Genomic DNA, 13,643 nt, shown 5'->3' with positions numbered 1-13,643 from the left:
CAGGTGGGTGATGGCCGTGCCGGGGCTGTGGAGGGTGGCACCGGTGCCGGAGTAACCAGCACAAGGCCTGGCATATCCCTGGTGCCGACGAGGCTGGGGCCTCCTGCCGCCCCCGGCCCCGGCACGAGGCAGCTCCCGGGGGTCCGGTGTGGGCCAGGGGCCCCCTTGCGAGGCCGCTGCCCGCGCTCCGCCCCGCAGCTCCCGGTGCTGCCTGTGCCCGGCACCGCTCACCCGGGGGGTCCCGGCCGTGCCGTGCCGGTGGGTGCTGCCCAGGCGGGAAAGCAGCCGGGCGAGGGGCCATGCCTGCCCCTGCCTGCAGCCTCCTGCCTCCTGCTGCTGCCTGCTGCTGCCTGCTGCTGCCTGCTGGGGGGCTGTGGGGCTGGGGGCTCTGGGGGGCTGGGGGCTCTGGGGGGCTGGGGGGGGTGGGGGGGCTGTGGGGATGAGATGCGGGGGGCTGTGGGGAGGGTGCCTGTGGAGAGGGGGGGTATGGGGGGCTGTGGGGAGGGGGGGGCTTTGGGGAGGGGGGATATGGGGGGGTGTGGGGGGGAGGCGGCCCCCCGGGGCTGGAGGGGGAGGGAGCTGCCCCCGTCCCTGACCTGGGGGGAGCCCCAGGGTGCAGCCTGGGCAGTGCTGGGGGGGGCTCACCCTGCTGGGAGCACTGGGGCGGTAACCCTGGCTGTACTGGGGGCACTGGGGTGGGTAACCCTGGCTGTACTGGGGGCACTGGGGCAGTAACCCTGGCTGCACTGGGGGCACTGGGGTGGGTAACCCTGGCTGTACTGGAGGCACTGGGGTGGGTAACCCTGGCTGTACTCAGGGCACTGGGCCGGTAACCCTGGCTGTACTGGAGGCACTGGGGCTGTAACCCTGGCTGCACTGGGAGCACTGGGGCGGTAACCCTGGCTGTACTGGGGGCACTGGGGTGGGTAACCCTGGCTGTACTGGAGGCACTGGGGTGGGTAACCCTGGCTGCACTGGGGGCACTGGGGTGGGTAACCCTGGCTGTACTGGAGGCACTGGGGTGGTAACCCTGCCTGCACTGGGGGCACTGGGGCGGTAACCCTGGCTGTACTGGGGGCACTGGGGTGGGTAACCCTGGCTGTACTGGAGGCACTGGGGTGGGTAACCCTGGCTGTACTCAGGGCACTGGGCCGGTAACCCTGGCTGTACTGGAGGCACTGGGGCTGTAACCCTGGCTGCACTGGGAGCACTGGGGCGGTAACCCTGGCTGTACTGGGGGCACTGGGGTGGGTAACCCTGGCTGTACTGGAGGCACTGGGGTGGGTAACCCTGGCTGCACTGGGGGCACTGGGGTGGGTAACCCTGGCTGTACTGGAGGCACTGGGGTGGTAACCCTGCCTGCACTGGGGGCACTGGGGCGGTAACCCTGGCTGTACTGGGAGCACTGGGGTGGGTAACCCTGGCTGTACTGGGGGCACTGGGGTGGGTAACCCTGGCTGTACTGGGGGCACTGGGGCAGTAACCCTGGCTGCACTGGGGGCACTGGGCCAGTAACCCGGCTTGCACTAGGGGCACTGGGGCAGTAACCCTGGCTGTACTGGGGGCACTGGGCCAGTAACCCTGCCTGCACTGGGGCAACTGGGGCGGTAACCCTGGCTGTACTGGGGCACTGGGCCAGTAACCCTGGCTGTACTGGGGGCACTGGGGCAGTACCCCTGGCTGTACTGGGGGAAGTGGGGTGGTAACCCTGGCTGTACTGGGGCACTGGGCCAGTAACCCTGCCTGTACTAGGAGCACTGGGGCGGGTAACCCTGCCTGCGCTGGGGTGGTAACCCAGCCTGCAGGGGGTGCACTGGGGCGGTAGCCCTGCTGCACTGGGGGCACTGGGGCGGTAACCCCACCTGTACTGGGGGCACTGGTCAGGGTTAACCCTTTTCACACTGGCTGCACTGGTTGCAGTTAACCCCTGCCGCTCTGGGTGCACTGGGGGCACTGGTCGGTGTTAACCCTTCCCATGCTGGGTGCAGTGGTCACGGGTAACCTGTGCCGTACTGTGTGCACTGGGTGCACTGGTCTGGTCAGGGTTAACCCTTCCCGTGCTGGGTGCAGGGGTCACAGTTAACCCGTGCCGCGCTGGGTGCAGCGGGTGCAGTGGTCAAGGTTAACCATTTCCATGCTGGAAGTGCTGGTCATGGTTAAGCCCTGCAGGTCGGGTGCCATGGGTGCTGTGGGTGCAAGGGTCGTGGTTAACCCCTGGTGTGCTGGGTGCAGCGGGTGCAGCAGATGCAGCGGTCAGGGTTAACCCTTTCCACACTGGGTGCACTGGTGAGGGATAACCCTCCCGCTGGCTGCAGCGGGTGCAGCGGGTGCAGTGGCTGCAGCGGGTGCAGCGGGTGCAGTGGTCAGGGTTAACCCTTCCCACGCCGCGCTCACTGCCCAGGGTTAACGCTCCCGCTGGATGCAGTGGGTGCAGTGGGTGCACTGGGTGCTGTGGTCAGGGTTAACCCTTCCCAGGCTGGGCTTGCTGCCCAGGGTTAACGCTGCGGCCAGATGCAGTGGGTGCAGCGGGTGCAGCAGTCAGGGTTAACCCTTCCCATGCCGCATGCACTGGTGAGGGTTAACGCTCCCGCTGGCTGCAGCGGGTGCAGCGGGTGCAGCGGGTGCAGCGGGTGCAGCGGTCAGGGTTAACCCTTCCCACGCCGCGCACACCGCCCAGGGTTAACGCTCCGGCCGGGCGCAGCGGCCCCGCGGGCGGGTGCGGGCGCGGGTGGGGAGCCGAGATAGGCGCCCCCCCTCCCCTCCCCCCCGCCCCGCCCCGCCCCGCCCCCCCCCGCTGCCGGGCCCCGCCGCTGCGGAGCCGGAGCCGGTGCGGTGCGGTGCGGGTGCGGGTGCGGGTGCGGTGCGGTGCGGTGCGGTGCAGCCCCCCGGTGCGGGAGCAGCCCCCGCCGCCGCTGCAGCCCCCCGGTCATGCCCGCCCGGCGCGCCCCGGCGGACAGCGCGGCGCGGGGTGAGTGCGGGCGGCGGCGGGGGCCGGCCCACGCGTGGGACCCCCGCACCCTCCCTCCCCGCGTGGGCCGAGGCGGGGCGGGCCCGCGGCGTGGGGCCGGGGGGCGGCGGGGCCGGGGCGGGGGCTGCGGCGCTGCTGCGGGAGCGGGGGGGGGGGGGGGCTACGGGGTGCGGGGTGGGAGGGGGGCTGTGCTGTGAGTGTGGGTCTGGGGGTGCAGGGTGGGGGGTCTGGGGGTGCAGGGGTGGGGTCTGTGGGGTGCAGGAGCCGTGGGGCCTGGGGGTGCAGGGTGGGGGAGGTCGGTGCTGTGAGAGTGTGGGGTCTGTGGGGTGCAGGGTGGGGGGTCTGGGGTGCAGGGTGGGGGGTCTGGGGGGTGCAGGAGCCGTGGGGTCTGTGGGGTGCAGGGTGGGGGGGTCTGTGGGGTGCAGGAGCTGTGGAGTCTGTGGGGTGCGGGGGGGGGGCTGTGCTGTGAGTGGGGGTTCTGGAGGTGCAGGGTGGGGGGGTCTGGGGGTGCAGGGTGGGGGGGTCTGGGGGTGCAGGAGTTGTGGGGTTTGTGGGGTGCAGGAGCCGTGGCGTCTGGGAGTGCAGGGTGGGGGGTTCAGTGCTGCAGGAGCCGTGGGTCTGGGGGTGCAGGGTGGAAGGGGGTGTCTTTGCGGTGAGATCGTGGAGTCTGGGGGATGCAGGGTGGGGGTTTGGTGCTGCAGGAGCCATGGGGTCTGGGGGAGCAGCATAGGGGGGTCTGTGCTGTGAGTGGGGGGTCTGTGGGGTGCGGGGTAGGGGGTCTGTGGGGTGCAGGGCAGGGGTTTGGTGCTGCAGGAGCCGTGGGGCCTGGGGGTGCAGCATGGGGGGGCTCTGCTGTGAGTGTGGGGTCTGTGGGGTGCAGCGCAGGGGGTCTGTGGGGTGCAGGGCAGGGGTTCGTTGCTGCAGGAGCCATGGGGCCTGGGGTTGCGGGGTGTGGGGGGCTGTGGGGTGCAGGGTAGGGGGGGGTCTGCTGCAGGAGCCGTGGGCTCTGGGGGTGCAGCATGGGGGGTATCTGCTGTGAGTGTGGAGTCTGTGGGGTGCAGGGTGGGGGGGGTCCGTGCTGTGAGAGTGTGGGGTCTGTGGGGTGCAGGGTGGGGGTTCAGTGCTGCAGGAGCTGTGGGGCCTGGGGGTGCGGGGTGGGGGTCTGTGCCGCCTGGGGAGGGGGTGCCTGGGGCAGGGGGCTGTGCCGGGGGGTGTTTGGAGGGCGTCTCTGGCCGAGGCAGCGCGCCCCGGGGCGCGGGCAGCGCGTGGGGTGGGGGCAGCTCTGGGCGGGGGGGCCGGGGGTGCCGGCGGGCCGGGGGTGCAGGGGGGCTGCGGGGGAGACATGGGCGACGGAGCCGGTGAGTCAGGCTTGGCACGGGCGCGTGCCGCGCTGCCTGCCCCCCGCTCGCCCCACACGCCCGCCCCCGTGCTCCGGTGCTTGGCTGGGGGGCTGGGGGGCTCGGGGTCCCCATCCCAGCCGCGGCAGTCGCTGCAGCCAGTGGCTCACGGGTTTTGGCTAAAATGGCCCAACCACTGGAGGCTAGGAGAAAATTCTGCCACCAACACGCGCTGCCAGTGCCGTTGTGCCGTGGGGCTGCCATGCATCGGCACGAATCCCTGGAAGTGCAGAGGCCGGTGAATCTGCCGGGTTTGGAGCTTCTGCAAATGGCGCCTCAGCAGCAGCAAGCACCCTGGGGGGCTCGGCCGGGCTGGGGGGCTCGGCTGGGCCCTGTCCCCTGCCCCCCCGGGCCGCCTGTCCCGGTGGCGGTGGCCCAGCCTCGCTGCCCAGCGCTTTCTGGCACCGAGCGGTGTGGGGTCTGGTGGGAAAAAATAGCCCGAGCTGGTGTAACCATAGGCGGCTCGTGGCCGTGCCACGCACGGAGGCGGGATGGCGGAGGCGGGATGGCGGAGGCATCCGCCGCCGCTGCCGGCTCTGACGTGCGGTTTCGCTTGGCAACCTCCGTCACGCTCTCCCGGGAGTGCTCCCGGCGCGGGGCTGAGGCCGGCACTGCGGGGCCGCCGGCTCAGCCAGGCCCTGGGCAGCCTCTCCCGGCCATGGAGCCGAATCAGCCGGCAGGCCCACAGCACCTTGCCCAGGCTCCGGTGCCCCTGATGCCGGTGTAGCCTCGTCTCCTGCGGCTCCTGTCTGGCAGGTCTGGCTGTGCCCCCCGCCCCGAGCCGCAGGGACGGGCTTTCGGGGCGTCACCGGTGGAGGGTCCCCGCAGAGGCGTGCCCGGTGCCCCCGTGGCCATTCCCGGTGCCGGGCCCTTGTCCGCCCCAGCTGTGGCCACGGTTCCGTTCTCCGTGCACCCTCCTCCCCGCTCGCCCCCCTCTCCGGGCATTGCCGCGGCTCCCTGCCCGTCCCCTTTGCCATGGCAGCCGCTTGGGGACAGAGGCCTCAGTGGCACCGAACGGCACGGCTCGGCGCAGCACCCCCAGCACAGACCCCATTTCCCCGGGGCGCCGCGTGGACGAGGTCTTGGCCAGGCGCCCGTTCCGTGGGGCTCGCGCTGCTTCCCGGAGCCCCTTGGTGCTGCCGCGGGGCTGGGTGCGGTGCGGGTGCCGCGGGCGCTGCCGGCTGCGGTTGGAACCTGGCAACAGGTGTGAGCCGGGACGGTTGGGGCGTGCCCGAAGGCCGGTGCTGGGAGCGGCGCTGTGGGTGCCGGGTGCTGGTAAGCGGTGCCGTGGGTGCCGGGGGTCCCTGACGCCATCCCTCTGCTGCAGGAGCCGACGTCGGCGGGGTGCCGGGAGCTGGCGGGGATGGCGGAGGAGAGCTCGAGCGGCAGCAGCGGCTCCCCCGGCCCCGGGGACACGCTGCCCTGGAACCTGGCCAAGCACCAGCGCTCCAAGCGCACCAAGGCGGCCGCCGGCAACGGGACGGTGCTGGACCCCGCCGAGAGGGCCGTCATCAGGATCGCAGGTAGGGCTGGCGGCGGGCACCGTGCCGGGGGTCTGTCCCGGGGGGTGGGAGCTCAGGGGACACCGGGGAGGGGGTCCCTGTGTGCCGGGAGCTGTCGTGGTGGGCTCTGCTCTGGAGGGGCTGGCGTGGCCAGCGCTGGGGTCAGGGCCTGGCTGTGCCGGAGGCGTCCGGAGGGCTGCGGGGCAGCCGTGGGGCGATGCCGTGGGGCGGTGCCGTGGGGCGATGCCATGGTGCGATACCGTGGGGTGATGCCGTGGGGCAAGCCTGGGCGTTCTTGGGGGCACAGGCGTGACGGGGAGCCCTGCGCTGGGCCGGGGAGCCCGGGGGTGACACCACGGCTGGAGTCTGCGCCGGGGTCGGGGTGGTGGTGCCGCCACAGTGGGGACCGTGTTGTGCCACGCCGCAGGGTGCCTGCGGTGTCCCCACGCAGGGCCAGTGTCGGGGCAGGACACGGCTTGGGGGGTCGGGGGGGCGCGGGTCCGGTTGCGCCGTGCCGGGGTGTGGGTCTGACTGCGGGGACGTGTGGGGCTGGGGGGCTCTCGTGGCTCCCGCGGGGCCCCAGTCGGTGCCGTGGGGGTGGCCCAGGGGCCCCGGGGGTGACCACTGGCACCGGGGCCAAGCGCTGGGGGTCCTTGTGTCTTGGGGGACACCGGGGCTGGGTCCCTTGGGGCAGCAGGGCTCCGTGCTGGGGACAGGTCCCTGCGCTCTTCAGTGGAGGCGGGTGCCATCAGAGGGTCCCTGGGGATGTGTCCCAGGGGTGGCCCCGCGTGGCTGTGTCCCTGCAGCGCCCAGGACACGTCCCCGGGCTGTCCCTGCATGGCGGTGTCCCTGCATGGCCATGTCCCCAGGGTGTCCCTGCGTGGCCGTGTCCCCGAGGTGTCCCTGCAGCGCCCAGGACACGTCCCCGGGCTGTCCCTGCGTGGCGGTGTCCCTGCATGGCCATGTCCCCAGGGTGTCCCTGCAGCGCGCAGGACACGTCCCCAGGCTGTCCCCAGGGCTGTGCAGTGACAGCGGTGGCCGTCAGAGGGCCCCCAGGGCCGTGGCTGTCCCGGGGGGCCACGGTGGCCCCAGTAGCCAGGGGGCCGTGGCGGGGTGCCCACGCAGCGTCCCCCCGTCCGGGCAGGATGGACCCACGCAGCCCCTCGATGCCCCGGCTCTGCCGCTGCTGGGGGTCCCACGGGGAGCGGGGCCGTGGGGACACCGCGGGGGGGACGCCAGTCTGCGGTGCAGCCCCCAGTGGGGCACTCATGGACCCCCCACCTCCCCGTGCACCCCATGGTGGGGGTCCCCTCGCCCTTGGTGGGGGGTCCTGCCTCCCCACCTCCCACCCTTGCTGGAGCTTCGTGCCCACCCCGTGCCCACCGGTGTGGGGTGCGCCGTCCCCCTCCGTGCCCAGTGCCCGGGGGTCCCACTCCTGCCCCATGCCCTCGGTGGATACTGTGCCCCCCCCAGCCCCACATCCCCCGCCGTGGGGCCGTGCCCCCCTGCCCAGTGTGGGCCGCGGTCTGGCCGTGGCCGTGCTGGGCCCGTGCCCCCCCGCTATAGCCGGGATTGTTTCCATCGCCTGTCCTCTCCCCGATTTAGCACTGCGGCCCCGCGCTGGGGGGCCCCGCCGTCCCCCCGGCCCTGCAGCGCCTGCGTCCCTCCGGCCGGTGTGGGTGACCCCCAGTGCCCTTTTCCCTGGGGGGCAGCCGGGACCTGCAGCCCCCCGCGGGGTTTGGGGTGCGGGGACACGGGCTGTCCCCGGCCACCCTGTCCCTCCATCCTCTCCACACCCCAGCCAGCAATGGGGACCGGGGGTCCCAGCCTGGCGGGGGTCCCTATGGCCCCCTGGTCCCAGCTGGTGATGGGGTCCCTGGGACCTCTGGGGTCCCTGCTGGTGACAGGGTCCTGGGGGGGGTCCCCGTGGCCCCTGGGGTCCCTGCTGGTGACAGGGTCCCCACAGTCCCACCTGTTGGGGGTCCCCGTGGCCCCTGGGGTCCCTGCTGCTGGTGGGGTCCCTGGGACCCCCGGGGTGATGGGGTCCCCACAGTCCAGCTTGGTGGCGGTCCTAGCTGGCGAGGGGGTCCCTGCTGTCCCCTCCTGGTGGGTCCCTGGGGTCCCACCTCGCAGGTCCACCCCCGCTGGGGTGCAGGGTGCTCAGGGACGTTGGGGGTCCGGAGGGTCCCGGAGCTGGGGGGCAGTGGGGCTGGAGGCCCGCGGGGGCTGCGGGGCCGTTGGGATGGCATGGGAGCAGTGGTGGCATCCGGCGCAGCCTGGCCCAGTGACACCGCGGTGCCTGCGGTGGGGGTGCTGGCCGAGCTGGCATGGGGCTGCGTGTACGTGTGGGGCGAGGGGGCTGCCCGTGGCGGGCAGCGGCGTGGGGCAGGGCAGGGCGGTGCTGCCAGCGCGACCCGGTGCGTGTGGGGTGCGCGTGGAGGTGCGTGTGCACATGCGTGTGCGAGGGCAACCACGCCTCTGCCCCCGCAGACCGGCTACCCCCGGCACGGGCCGGGTGTCCCCTAGCATGTGCCGTGGGTGCCAGCGCCCGGCGAGGGCACGGGGTGGCCGTGTGCCGGCTGGGCCGGGGGCCGCGTCAGCCCCTCGTGCCGCGGGGCGGGGGCCGAGCCTGGCTGCCAGTGCTGCCCCTGGAACCGCTGCCCTTGTGAAGGCCGAGCACCCGGCGCGTCCCATGGGGTGCCCAGCGTGTCCCCGTACAGCACCCACTGTGTCCCATGGGGTGCCCAGCGTGTCCCCGTACAGCACCTGGCACGTCCCATGGGGTGCCCAGTGTGTTCCCGTACGGCACCCGGTGTGTCCCCATGGGGTGCCCAGCGTGTCCCCGTACAGCACCCGGCGTGTCCCCATGGGGTGCCCAGTGTGTCCCCGTACGGCACCCGGTGTGTCCCCATGGGGTGCCCAGCGTGTCCCCATTGGGTGCCCAGCGTGTCCCCATACAGCGCCCAGTGTGTCCCCATGGGGTGCCCAGTGTGTCCCCATGCAGGACCCAGCGTGTCCCCATGGGGTGCCCAGCGTGTCCCCATACACCGCCCAGCGTGTCCCCATACAGCACCCTGAGTGTCTCCATACACCGCCCAGCGTGTCCCCATATGGCACCCCGAGTGTCCCCACACGGCACCCAGCGTGTCTCCATGGGGTGCCCAGCGTGTCCCCATACAGCGCCGAGCGTGTCCCCATATGGCCCCCAGCGTGCCCCCACACGGCACCCCGAGTGTCCCCATACACCGTCCAGCATGTCCCCATGGGGTGCCCAGCGTGTCCCCATACGGCGCCCAGCGTGTCCCCATGGTCTGCCCAGTGTGTCCCCATACGGGACCCACTGTGTCCCCATACAGTGCCCAGCGTGTCCCCATACAGCACCCTGAGTGTCCCCACACACCGCCCAGCGTGTCCCCTTGGCGTGCCCACTGTGTCCCCATGGGGTGCCCACTGTGTCCCCATACAGGACCCAGCGTGTCCCCATGGGGTGCCCAGCGTCCCCCCCCATACAGGACCCAGCGTGTCCCCATGGGGTGCCCAGCGTCCCCCCCACGCAGCGCCCAGCACCCCAGGCTATTTCTGTGCCGGGCCCGGCTCCCGGCAGCCCCGGCTGCAGATTGGGTTTCCCAGGGGCTTTGGGCCTCTATATTTAGGGCTGACGAAGCTCGATCCCGCTGGGGCCGGTGGTGCCCGGCCCCGGCTTGCCCAGGGAGGCCCGCGGTGTCCCTGGCCGTGCTGTGCCGTGGGGCAGGCCTGGGGGTCAGCCCCACGGCTCGGGTGGGACCCTGGCGGGGGGCAGCTGGGTGGCGGGGCAGTGGGCGGCCGTGGGTGGCCGCAGCGGTGCCCCCGCGGTGCCGGGGGGGGTTTGGGCCGGTGGCAGCTGGGGCTGGTTTTGGAGAAGGAGCTTTAAAAATACCCCTTGCTCTCATGGTGCCGGCAGCCGGGGGGGGCGGGTGGCCCCGTGACGTCCCTGTCCCCACCGGCCCCAGGGAGGGGACGCGGGGGGAAGCCGGGGCAGGAGCCGGGGGTCTCTGCATGGGGCTGAGCACCCGCTGGAGGAGGGGGCACCCCGCCACCCCCCAGAGCCAGGGTGGGGAGGGGGCGGTGGGTGGGCGCGCTGGGGTGGGAGCCGCGGGGGCTCCTATGCCGGCAGGGGTTGTATCCGGCACCCCCTGTCCCACCCCTCGGCACCCGCACCCCCAGCCCCACGCCATCCCTTGTCACCTGCCCCCCGCCTCGCTGTGCTCCGTGGGGCACATGTGGGTGCCCCATGGCTGGGGCTGGCAGTCCCGTCCCCCCCCCCACCCCGGGCGCTTTGGGGCCGCGGGCAGTGCCGCATCCCCGGCACGGTTTGGCCTGTCTGGGGGGTGTGGGGTGCTCCTGCCTGCCCCATGGCCCCGTGGGGGTGCCGTGGCCCATGGGGATGCCATGCCCCATAGTGTGCCATGGCCCATGGGGTGGCCATGGCCCGTGGGGATGCTGTGCCCCATAGGGTGCCGTGGCCCATGGGGATGCCATGCCCTGAGGGGATGCCGTGCCCCATAGGGTGGCCGTGCCCCATAGGGTGCCATGCCCCATAGGGTGCCGTGCCCCATGGGGATGCCATGCCCCATGGGGACGACGTGCCCCGCGGGGTGCTGTGCCTTGTGGGGATGCCGTTCCCGGTGGGGTGCCGTGTCCGGCAGTCCCGGCGGGCGTCGGGGCGGCGTCCGGCTGTTCCTTTAAGGGTTGGGCGGGCTGGAATGTCCCGCCGTGTCCCGTGTCCGTGTCTGTGCCGGGCTGGGCTGTGCGGGGCCGCGCAGTGGCCGGACACGCCGGCCACCGGACACACCGGCAGCCCCCGGCCCTCGCCCACCGCCGCTGCCCGCCGCCGCCCCGCTCCCCGCCCGCCATGGCCACCTACGACCTGGGGCGCCTGCCCCCCAACCCCGAGGAGCAGGACTTCATCCAGGCCTACGAGGACGTGCGGGAGCGATACAAAGGTACCGAGCCCCCCGGACGCTGCCCCACAGCGGGGTCCGGGCCAGGGGGAGCCCGGGGGGGCAGCCGGTGCGGAGGGGCCACCCGCGGAAGGCTCGGCAGCTCATTCCCATAATAGGGCACGTCAGGCGCTGCCGAGGCCCCTGCCAGCACCCGGCTCAGCCCTGCCGGCACCCGCGGGGCGCTGCCGGGGGCCAGGTCCCAGCACCGGGGAGAGGGGACCTCTCCGGGTGTCCCCCAGCTGCCACCTCCCTGGGGTGTCGGTGCCCAGGGAGCCGCGGGCACGTGGGCCCTCGGGGCAGCGCCATGCCGGGCTCTTGGTGTGGATGGGCAAGGGTCTGTGCCCGTGGCACACCGGGCCGGCCGGGGGCTGCCAGTGGGGTCTGCAGCACTCGGGGTAGTGTGCCGGCGCGGGGGGTCGCGCTCAGTGGGCTGGGGCCAGAGGGTGCCGCCCGGGGGGCTGGGGTGAGCGCTGGGGGGGCGGCAGGGAGGGGGCACGGGCAACGCGGGGTCTGCGCCTGGGGGTGAGCGGGGACGGGCAGGAGCCGGCAGCCGCGGGCAGGGGCAGGGGACAGGGTGGGGGGCTCCTGGCAGCGCCGGAGGGACACAGGGGACCGGGCACGGGCACCGGTGCTCAGTGGTGGCATCGGTGGCATTGGCATCTCAGGGCACGTGCTTCAGTGCTCGGCGGTGGCATCGCTGGCATCGGCACCTTGGCAGCTCTGCGGGTGCCCCAGTCTCCCTTGGTGGCCCCCGGGGCGGCGGGGCCGGCACGTGGCCGGGGGGGCACGGGGTGGCTCCGCGTGGGGCCGGCAGCCTCCCGCAGCCATGCCCTTACAAGGGGAGCAAGAGCTGCCTGCGCTCTGCCTGCACTCTGCCTGCGCTCTGCCTGCCCCTGCCCTTGCATGGCTGGAGCTGCCTGGGGGGGCAGCCCCCCACCCCGCTGCCAGGGTGTGCGTGGGGCTGGGGTGCTGGGGGGCACTCGGCATCCCTGCTGGAGGACCTGCCCCACGCCGCCAGTCCCTGGGGGTGCCCGGTGCCGCCAGCGCTGGAGCCCCGCGGCCGAGCCTGCTGTGCCACGAGCAGCCGCGTCGAGTGCGGCAGGGCAGGTGAGCTCTGCTTCGGTGCCGCGGCACCACGGAGGGGTGCATCTGCATGTGCGTGCACACGCGTGTGTGTGCGTGTGCGTGTGCGCCGTCACAGGCTGGCCCCCACCCCAATGCCGGGTGGTCCCTGCTGCTCCCGCCACGGCGTCCCGGTGTGTGGGGGTGGGTGGGAGGTGCTGGCCCTGCCAGCATGGGACCCCCACCGCCGCCGGCGGGGGCCGGGAGGAGGTCAGCCTGCCGAGCCTGAAGGGCCAGGTGGCACTGCCAGGGCTGGCGCACGGTTTGGGGCGCGGGCGTCCCTCGGTGGGACCGGGGCACCGTGGGGCGGGTCGGTGTGGCTCAGCCGGCGGGCGCCGAGCGCATCCCAGGGGGTCTGGGGGGCACCGTGCGGTCCCTGCTCACCCCTGCCCGGCTCTGCCCGGCTCAGCCTCCCCGGGTGCTGGCAGCGCCAGGGGCACGGGGGGCCGGCAGGTTTGGTGCCGTGGGCCCTGCAGGGCAGGTTCGGGTGCCTGGCTGTGGAACGGCCAGGGCTGGGTGTGCACAGCCCGGTGCCAGGCTTGGCCAGGCTCAAACGCCGAGGAAGGTCCTGCCTGGCCACGCCGAGGTCCGCGGAAGAGCTGGCAGGGAAGGGGATGCGTGGGGAAGGGGGCACACAGGGGTGTCCGGCAGCAGAGCCGCAGCCACAGCCTTGGCAGCCCGTGGGTGACCACAGGCTTATGGTTTGCTAGGAGGGGACAGGCAATGCCAGGGCTGAGCCGGGTAAGCTGGGAAGCGCCAACTCAGCCTCAGGGCTCTGCGAAACGTGGTGACGCCACCGTGGAGAGGAGATGGTTGGCGAGGAGCCCGTTGGAGCAGCCGGTACCTGTCGGCTCCGCCTGGGCTGGTGCCACCGGCACGTGCTGGCCCCGAGCCTCCAGAGCCCCGCGGGATCCCGTGCCCGCTCTGCCGGGGGCTGGCCGGTGCCAAGGCCCGGCAACAGGGGCTTTGCCAGGGGCTGTGCCGGCAGCACGGGGCACCAATGTCCTGCGGCAGCAGGGGCTGGTGGTGGCTGGGTGAGGGGATGAGCCGCCATGCGCCGGCGGCAGGATGGACCCCGGGCGAGCGGGGGTCTTAGCTGCCGCCATGAACAGGTTGCGGCAGGCGATTGTGCCGCACCGGCATCTGCCTGGTGCGGGCCAGGAGCAGAAGGCGGCCATCACGGGGAGAGCTCCACCGAGGATGCGTGGCTGCCATCCGTGGGGCATGCAGCAGGGTGCGGGGGGCCGGCAGAGCCGGCGGCAGCACTGCGGCAGGGCAGGGTGCTGGGGTGCCGGGGAAGCTGGGGGTGCCAAGTGCGGGTGTCCCTGGGCGAGGCGGGCGGCAGCCAGCTGTTGCGGCGGGCTGGCGGGCGTTTGCCGGGCCGCCTCGTGGCTTCCCGATTAGAGACGTTATCATTGCGCAGCGCCGGCAGTGTGCCCGGCAGGAACTGAAACCTGGCCGGGGGCCAGCGTCACCGCCACTGCTGCCGCCACTGCCGCTGCCGACAACCGGGGCTTTCCAGCGGGCCCAGCATGATGCTCCGGGGCCGGCTCCGTCCGGCGTCCGTCACCGGTGCTGGGGGCAGCCAGAGCCCTGAGGCCCTCCGAGACCCCCGCGGCCGCTGGGCAGCCGGGTGTGCCGGGGCAGAGCCGGGGGTCCCTCCCGGCAGCGG

The 13,643-nt window shown here is 73.3% G+C and overlaps 1 protein-coding gene across 1 annotated transcript in view; it reads left to right on the top strand.

Moving 5' to 3' along the window:
• The first annotated feature begins 2,858 nt into the window (after positions 1-2,858).
• PLEC (plectin) overlaps positions 2,859-13,643 on the top strand; it is a 67,341-nt gene continuing 56,556 nt past the window's right edge. Inside the window, exons 1-2 of the mRNA XM_082317465.1 lie at positions 2,859-2,968; positions 5,693-5,888. Coding sequence (XP_082173591.1) covers positions 5,729-5,888 — 160 coding nt within the window. The 5' untranslated portion in view covers positions 2,859-2,968; positions 5,693-5,728. The remainder of the gene's footprint in view (positions 2,969-5,692; positions 5,889-13,643) is intronic.

Source organism: Platalea leucorodia (assembly GCF_965183815.1).
Source record: "Platalea leucorodia genome assembly, chromosome: 1".
Classification (NCBI taxonomy): Eukaryota; Metazoa; Chordata; class Aves; order Pelecaniformes; family Threskiornithidae; genus Platalea; species Platalea leucorodia.
The sequence above is the reverse complement of the archived record's forward strand: the minus strand, read 5'-3'. Positions and strand labels throughout refer to the sequence as shown.